The sequence below is a fragment of the Danio aesculapii genome, chromosome 23 (genome assembly GCF_903798145.1).
Source record: "Danio aesculapii chromosome 23, fDanAes4.1, whole genome shotgun sequence".
Taxonomy (NCBI): Eukaryota; Metazoa; Chordata; class Actinopteri; order Cypriniformes; family Danionidae; genus Danio; species Danio aesculapii.
In genome coordinates, this window is record NC_079457.1 from 43207587 (window position 1) to 43217071 (window position 9485).

General features: G+C 36.1%; 1 protein-coding gene across 1 annotated transcript in view; it reads right to left on the reverse strand.

The window, feature by feature from the left end:
- Positions 1-6291: 6291 nt before the first annotated feature.
- Positions 6292-9485, reverse strand: part of ephb2a (eph receptor B2a) — a 116780-nt gene continuing 113586 nt past the window's right edge. The window contains exons 15-16 of the mRNA XM_056449256.1: positions 8617-8772; positions 6292-8475 (exon numbers count right to left, since the gene is read on the reverse strand). Of these exons, the coding sequence (XP_056305231.1) occupies positions 8367-8475; positions 8617-8772 (265 nt within the window). The 3' untranslated portion in view covers positions 6292-8366. The remainder of the gene's footprint in view (positions 8476-8616; positions 8773-9485) is intronic.

Below are 9485 nucleotides of genomic sequence, written 5' to 3' on the forward strand. Positions count from 1 at the left end.
GGTCGGAAGGGAATTCTGGATTTCTTAATTCAAATGTATACCATGTGAGGATCCTTATCTTGGTCCAAACGTTTCTGCTCTTGAATGGGTGCAAGACGTAACGTGGTGCTAACAGCACATTTGACCCAAGGCTGTAGTTGCAATCCTGAATTTATGAATAATGACTTGTTGGCAATCTAATGACATTCGGTTTCTTTTTGTTGTCCTTCAATTCAGTCACGTAGTGTCTGATTTCATATTATGGCTCCATTGCCATGGTGATGCATGTGACGATTAACATGGTGCTGTGTGCATGCAGATTACTGCCCTGAAAGTGAGAGATGGTGACTGTGAATTACTGTGTGAACCTCAGTGGAGAGGATTATTGCTGTCTATTGCATGCTACAGTACGAATCAAATATTGCACGCAAAACCTTCCCACCTCATCACAGCTACACACTTCAATCATGCTTGTTTATTTCCTAAATGTAACAGCTGTCCGAAAAAATCTGTCTATATGAATCGAGAGGAATACAAAAAGGTTATGACAGTACCTCTTCTCCAGTGCGTCCATGAAAGCAGTCATTACTCATCTCTTTTCCAGCTGTTGTTGTTTATTTTTGTCGCTCTGTGTTTCGAATTCATGTTTACTCCTGTGCTGCTGTAAATCTCCAGGCAAACAGAACACATGCTGTGACCACAGACAGCTTTCCTCTTACATCACATGCACTGGAGAATGGCATGGCACTGCCCAGTGGAATTACACAATACTCCCATAGGTCAAATCCTAACCTTGACCTTTCTGGCAGGCATCACCAACAACAAAAAAAGAGACTTGCCTTTGACCTTTTCATGTGGCACATCTTTGAAAAACTTGTCTGAAAAGTTACCCACAGTGTCCCTGTAAAAGAAAGAAATGTCAAGTTCATTAGTGCAAAGAAAGAGGTAGGTACAGGATATCTTCTCAGTAGGGCATTTGACAGTGTCGGAAATGCTGTGCAGATTTTCCATTCACAATTAAAATCTGACACATGAATTAATGATAAATATCATGAGCAGCACACTGTTTGGCACAGTTGGGTAATCAATGGGAAACAACAAGAAAGGTCACAAACAAAAGGTAATGCGACTTACTGTGATCTAAATGTAGCTCGCGTGCAAGAAAATAAAGGGATGGTAACTTTGTGTGCCTTGCTTTGGTGGGCATGAGTTGATTCCATGTCTTTTTACAGAACCATGTCAAGGTAGGTGTATGACAGGGCTTAGGAGAGCCTAGATTCTCTCACCAGGGTCTTTAAAACAGAAACATGAGATAATCCCATATACACATTTACACACAGCCAGAAGTCTGCATGACAGCCCCCTCAAAAAATAGAGCACCTGTCAGCCTCAACTGAGGACATGGTGACACACTTTTCTTCCAGGTGCATTCTAGGCCCTCATTCTAGATGATCCTCGCCAACATGCCCAAGAGCAAGAGACTGTCACCTCTGTGAACCTTTGCAATCCTGAGACAACTGGCCACAAAATAAATAGTTTGAGTTGGGGAAAAAAAGCACAGATAGTCACAAAATATGAATGTCTCGAAAACTAGGACACCCACTTGAATGCACAGCGTCGAAGTCCCTAACTACAAGGGATCAAGGAAACTGGGCCAAGTCATTAAAGCATTTTCAATCACAACAGTAGCGACAAATTGAATTCATGTAGATTTAAGCATACAGTAGTGTATGTAGAATAACATGGCAACGTATTAATACAGATTATAGGATTACTGGATTAATAATTCATTGTACTTTTGGTGTGGTTTGTTGTGTTGCTAATTCCACTGGGATTAAAACAGACACTGTTGTCCACCACAGCCAATGAACTGATACTACAGTTATCAGATGGGCTTGACATAGTTCGATCGTATTTCAAAGATTGGCTGTTGATGCGACTTTACTTGACCCTGATTTGTCATGACCTCCTGGACAAAATCGGTGTACAGCAAGCCACCTAAAAGTATCCAGAACACTCCCCACTCTGAAATTGGTCGGATAGTCACAATTCACCTGCGAAAATGAATTAAGATACAGTTATTGGCATTGACAAAACCAGCTGGTCAGAATTTGTACTCTACACAGTAGTACCCCAGATCACAGCCAAAAGCTTTCTAATCATTCTAATACTACAGATGGAGAAGCTGTTTCCCTATCTGTGACTTTTACACAGCTCACTAATTTGTTTGGTGTCCGGGTGACAGTGGAGGATGTCAACAAAACAAGACTAGGCTAAATAGATGACAAGACTGAGGCATCTTTAGTTCCATTGGCAGAGCCGGACAAACGGCTTTAGAGGAAGGAGTTATAGGCATTTCAAGAAATCTGATGATCACTGTAAGGAAGAGATCACAGTTATATGCAGGGATCAGTGTTACATTAAAGCCTGTGACAGTAAATACATTTAAAAAACGTCAGAAAACACAGTTCTCATTTTGAAGCCTTTTGCTCCCTCTTGTGGTCTGGAGCAGTAAAACATCTACAAGCAAAACAAACAAGAGGAAAAAATAAACACTTATGACATGATCCATGACACTGACCCTTGCTCCATATTTTATTGAAGAAAAACATAACGGGCCACAAATGTTCTTTCATAGAAAATAAACCAATAGCAATACTACAAATTATTCAACTGTAACATCATTCACAGGGTTACAGTTATGTACATTTATACAAAATCCAAAACCTCCTGCTTTACTCACAGTGTCATGGCGGACAGTACGGTGTGCATGATGCTTAATACAAATGAAAGTGTGTGCATACCTCTGTATGCGTGTAGATGGCCTAACCCACAGTCGTATATTCACAAAGAAATGGAGATTTTTATTAAATAAATGGTGAAATGAAAAAGATACTGACAGTGAAATTAAAAATGGGGGGAAAACATATACATGATGGTATTTTCTAATATATTAACATATGTACATTGTTTTCATACAACCTTTCTGTCACCATTCTGTCCTCCATGTATAATTATAGAAATAAAAACTAACAAATAAAAAACTAAATTTATATGAGCCTGAATTGAATGTTTTTTAGATTCCCTTTATGAAGTCGATGCCTTAATAAATGTAACTGTTAATCAAAAGGGAATAAGAAATGGTTTGGCGTAAGAAATGATGTTTACAAAACATTGCTATTTCCGTTTTACATATTGGCCGACACTGACAAAAGTGAAATGAAACACAGATTTACTAAAATAACATGGCACATAACCCTTAACAGTAATGGGTTTGTCAGGCAAAGCTTTACAAAGGACTGACTTTAAAAGTCAGCGCATCCAGGAAGGAAAAGAAGCAAAGGTGAATAAAATAGGTGGTGCTAATGCTGAGAGAGATTGAAAACAAATGACATTAAATTCAGACTTTTTAAGAAAGTGAACAAGAGCCTCTATACATGTGTAAAGTGATAAGATATGGAAGACCAGTCAACAAATTGGTAGGAAGCACATTCATTTTAAGAGGGATGGTGTCACAGTGTCAACTCAACAACTATTTTGGGTTACAAATGTGCTGTGCTCTAGGAAGAGCGCAATATTAGAACTGTAACTGCTTATTAACCAACACTGTACATACCGAAAATCAACAAACAAGCAAGTGTGTATTTTGCAAAACTACTGTACAATAATGTTGAATATGTGTGTATTAAATGTAAAAAAATTATGGTTGAAGTCTTTTTTTTCCCAATTAGTCCAAGCTCATACTGTCAAAATGACATGTGCCATGCCACTAAAATTCAGATCAACTCCACAAAACTATATAAGCGAGCATCCTGATATTAAAACGCATTGTTATGGGACAGTAATCTTTAAGTCTTTTCTAATGTGCCTTAAGCTACCTTCAAGTTTTCCTGATTCCTCAGTGTCATAAGCTGCTTGTTGTGTGTGTTGTGTGTGTAAAACTATTTAATGTGGATGTCAAAACTTCTATATAAAGGTACAAAATAAGGCTAGAAAATAAAGTGGGAGAGGCCAGATCACAATTTGAACAGGGAGACAGGGATATTTAAAGCATGAACCAGAAGCTGCTGAGACTTTTATTTGACGTGTTTCCAACAGAAATGGAATATTGAGTAGGGGGCGGGGTTTTCTTTACCTGATAGCAAACCAACAGGGGCATGGTTAAGAACTGTTTAGCTAAAGATTAACAATGTAAATAACATTGACTAACTATTTTTGATTTCGAGTCACCACAATGCTCGAAATATTTTAAGGCCAACTATCTTTAGTAAAATTGAATTATGGGTATTACCATTGTTTTGGCTGATCTCTAGTTTATAATGCTGTTATATGTTAATCTCTGTTTGTTAATACTTCAGAATGTATTTCTTTAATGGATAAGGCATGGACAATGAACTCTGTGTTACAGAATGTATTCAACAGAGATTTTGGGTAGGCAACATTTCAAAGAGGCGTAAAGTAAATAAACATCGGAAATGAAACGTTGAAGCATCTTATTTTTAACTTGTGCAGTAAAAGGACAAGCGTTTTCAGATGTTTCGGTGTTGATGAACAACTTTTGGAAAATGCTTATAAACACCAGTGTGGACGGAGAGTGCTTTTAAACAAAAACAATGTCAATTTCATCTGGAGCAACGTAGAAGCATCCTAAAAAGTAAATACAATAAAATAGCTTCAAGATTCCAGAAAGTTGTAGATAATAAATGCTCTTCAGTAAAACAATTAATTTACATGACTCTTCTAGATCTGCTAAATAAGAATTAAGGATGAGGGGGACATGTTTATTCAATTCAAGAGCTTGGAATTATTCAGAAAAAAAGTATAATCGTTATTTGCAAAAGCCCGTTGAGTTTTATATGAGCTTTGACGTGTTTGACAGTAGCAGAAATGACACTTTTATACACATGTATCCAAACATGTCTTAAAGTGAATTTAAAATAACAAATATCTTGAATTGTCAATATTCCAAAGCTATTCAAGTCATTTTAATGGGATTTTGCTAGGGCTACATCACTAATGTGGTAAACACTAGCCATATTCATGCTAATTTGATGTTATATAGTGGTCTGCCAAACATCCAAAAGCTCTTACAACTAAAAGAAAATGGAATTAGCACCTATATTGTACCTTACTTGTGAAGTTTCCATTATATATGTATATACATATATATTTATGAATGTATATGCATACACTCAAATGCAGGAAACTGTCATTAAAATATAAAAATGGTGAAAACATAACATCAGATTTAAAAAGTGACAACTAAAGGACATTATAAATAAAGTAAGCATCTTGCCTGCACTTCTATTGAATTCTACCATCATGCTGTGTGTGGAAATCAGACCATGTGCCTCTGATATGTGACAAGAGTATTTGCAATACAACACTGGTGCATGATGAACATTGAAGGAAAGTGATGGTATTAAAAAATATAAAACAAATAAATAAAAACCATGAAGAAAATAAAAAATATTCTCACACTTTGTACAAAAAAACAACATACTGAACCAATACTGGTTTGCTTTGTCTACTATTCACATAGTTGCATTTCTATAATAGTCCTCATGTTAAAATCCATCACATGGATCGTTCCTCGTCATACATGAGTATCACACACGTATAACTGTTTCCCCTTTTTTCTTGGCATTAGTCCATAGGCCATTTCAGATGCACATTTAAAAAAAAAAACTTAATACTGTATATCCTGTCAGTACATTTCTGTTTGAGGACCAAATCATTTCAAAAAGAAAAGGGGCATATATGATCAAAATTGGATTTGATTTTGATCTGAAAAGATTGTAGGTTTACTCTCAAAACTACTGTGTGATAATGGCTGCATTTACACGCATAAACAACATTTATATTCCTTTTATTCATCATAAGGAAATGCTCAGGTTTTTCCAGTATGGCAGTACCATGATAAAGTGACTATATTTTAATAGAGAACTCTGACACATTCTTCAAGTGACTGTATGTTAATACTACAGTGAGTAGTATTTAATGTTTTTAATGGACTTTCAATAGAAATACTACAATATTTACAGTATATTTTTTCCAAATACAACTCCATTTAAGCTAAGCTATTTTAAACAGGTGATTTGTAGCTGATCAAAAGCACATTTCATAATGTTATAATACATATAACTAGCTTACAGTGTACATAAATGTACATTTTATAAGCTTTTATGATGCAAATGGTTTGTTTGGCAAAAATGCCACCTTAAAATAGAATTTACTCTAAAGTCCATTAAAAAACAAACAGCTATATAAACAATTTGAAAAGATATAATGGGCTTTAAAGTGGCTTACTGCCAAATATTTTTTTCACACAATCAAAAGCATGGGTCTTTCAAAGTATACTCCATTTAAAAATGCGTACTACACATACACACTAGAGTGGTTCATCCTTGTCTAGTGTCTGCATCTTTTCCCTTCAAAAAATGATAAGCAATAAGAATGTTTTATTTAATCCTCTTGCCCAAGCACTGATCATACTTTCAGGTATGGGGAGTGCTTAGGGCCAAAACATTTTTAAACAAACATGTGAAATTTGATTGTCAACTCATAATGTCTGACCATGGCTCGGCAGCAACTTTAAACATATTTATTTAGTACTTGTAGACACGGGCAGTTTGACCACGTTGAGGCACCAATTTTTATGGAAGATGACTTATTTGTACATACCAATATACAAGGAATGTAATGATTTACAGTGAGCTGGTTCGAATACGTGATCATTCAAATCGGTTGGGATGTTACATGAATCACAATACAGTACAGTACACTATGATTTTGAACAGCAGGGGCCATTGTTTACTGCAAACTCACTTTAACATGCGCAATAGTGGCAAACAAGTAGTTTAAGAAGTGAATAGTTTAAAGCGACGATGAGTTCATGTCAGATTTTTCTGATGATTTGAAATATGTAATTTACATTTAATTTAGCTGATGCTTTTAACCAAAGAGACTCACACACACCATAAACACGCAGCCAGAACATTTGTGTGTTCGGTGCTGTTCGGTGTTCAACTGGCTCACTTTAACTGTGATATTGATAGTTTTCAATCACGTGACCTGTGCGGCGACCAGGCAGAACTGCAGAAAAGTCAGCACAGTCATATTTACTACAAATATTTGGATCACATATAGCAACAGAACAAAACAGAGATATGATCCCAAACTGTAAATTGTGCATAATTGCGATCCATATTCTGCATCTGCAGCCTTTTTTCGGTCATTTATAAGCATCATGTCCCTGTCAGAGCTTCAATTCGCAGATGTTTACATCTGTCTTGTGGATATTCCTCAGCGATTTAGTCATTAGTGATGGCATTATGGTGCATATGTACTGCTTTTATGTTAATATTAAGATTTTATATTAATATTTGCTGGTAGGGAAAATCTATTCGTTCACTTCTGCTATTTAAAATTTGACTTATATATCAATGTGTTTCACTTATCCTGCAAATTAGAATAGAAACTATATAAAAAGCATAAATTATATATTATATAAATTATATAAAATATATTGTTATGGGTCGATGATGCAAACATTTGGCAAAAAATGATAAATTTCTCATTTCTGGCTGTTCTTTCTATGAAGGAATTCTGGAAAAGCTCTGCCCAGTCTTGTTTCTCGTCAATTAGTAACGCTATACCTTATTGCACAACAATTATCTGGCTTTTTGGCGGTCAATGGGAGATAGTAATGTTTTGCCTGTCACATGAAAACTATCAATTGAGGGTGGAAGACAGTGCTGGATTTTACTAACCTACAATACCATCCCTGCCGGTGCCAAAATTTAACATGTGACCTTTGAATCACAAGTCCAACTCTCTAACCGCCACTGCTGATCACATTTAATTGGCAGTTTATGAAGAGCTTGTTCTCTCATAGCCATAATAGCTCAGGCATTGCTAATATGGCTGCTGAGTAAACAGACTTATGCACATTTGCTAATATAGTCTCATTTTTACTAGCCGTTGTGTTTGTTGATGAAGTCAAACTATGTGTGTTGAAATTTAAATCTCATGTGTTTTGTTTAAAGATTTTGGCCCTAATGGCCTTCCATAGAATAATCATAAAAACAAAAGTATACTTTGGGCTTAATACTGCAAAGAAACACATAAAACTGGATCTTAAATGTGCATGTAAATGCAGCCAGAATGATGTGTATGGACAGTTTTGGCCGTTTGGAAAGACTTCAGCTTGCCTTCAGTGTGCTGGTGCTGTGTTAAGACCATGGTGGTCTTGTGGGGATTTGTTCTTCATCATCCCCATGGAAAGTGACTGCTGCTGGGCTTGCTGAGGGGGCGTCTTTCTTTGAGAAGGTCCGCTGGGGTCTGGGGTGCATAAACTGGTTCCCATCCTCCCCTTCTGAAAAAAATCAAACCTCCACTGACTGGATCTGGTTCATCTGGGCTCTCATCATCTGAACGCTATTGAGGATCTTCTTCTGGTGTCCTGCTAGTGTGACCCCCACTCTTAGGATATCACTACGAGAACAAAAAAGGATTATGTCAAAGGATTATCTAAACAGACAAGGTTATCAGTTCAACTTACAGTAACAGGATCTGGTTATATAATTTTCTAATCATTATTTTTAATATGGTGCATGGTAGACAGGGAAAACATACTCCATAGTCATCTGGGACACAGCTTCGAAGGTAGTGAGGTCTTCATTGGCAAAGTTCTCCTTGTACTGGCTCATTTTGATGGCATCCAGCCATTCGTCCACTGTGCTGAAGCTGGAGAAGTCTGGTGTGCTGCGGTCCAGCAGAGGTAGATGTACACTGTAAAACACAGACAATCAACATCACTAAAATGGAACTAACATAATGTGTATAAAAAATGTGTTTTTCAGCAGGAAAAATAAATAAATTATCAAAAACATTTGAAGTTTTTGAAAATTCCAAACTTCAATGATTAAACACTACATTTTAGAAATGTGGAGTGTACTATAATATTACTTATAAGAGTCTCATAAACCACAAAAAACTATACTAGTATAAAATATGATTATATTTCTTTATGAATACAGTATATTTTAAAATGTAATTTAAGCATATGATGCCAAGGATGGATTTTCTACATCATTACTCTCGTACCACATACTTCTGAAATCATTATGTGCTGACTTGCTCAAAAAAGATTTCATAATGTTATTAATATCATGTCATATTTTATAAAGGCTTTTTGCCTTTATTAGATAGGACAGTATTGAGACAGGAAGCGAAGTTGGAGAGAGAGAGGGGGGTAGGGAAATGTTCTCGAGCCAGGATTCGAACTCGGGACGCCCTGACGTGCTACTGCACCATATGTCGGTGTGCTAACCACTAGGCTATTGCGCCGAATGTATTTTCTGATGAATAAAAAAAGTTTAAGCTAACAACATAAATAAGAAATAGAAAAGCTTTAACATTAGAAATGTATTTCTTACTTTTGATTTAATGCAAGCATATACAAATAAAGATGCATATAAAATCAAGCTTCACATTATTCAATA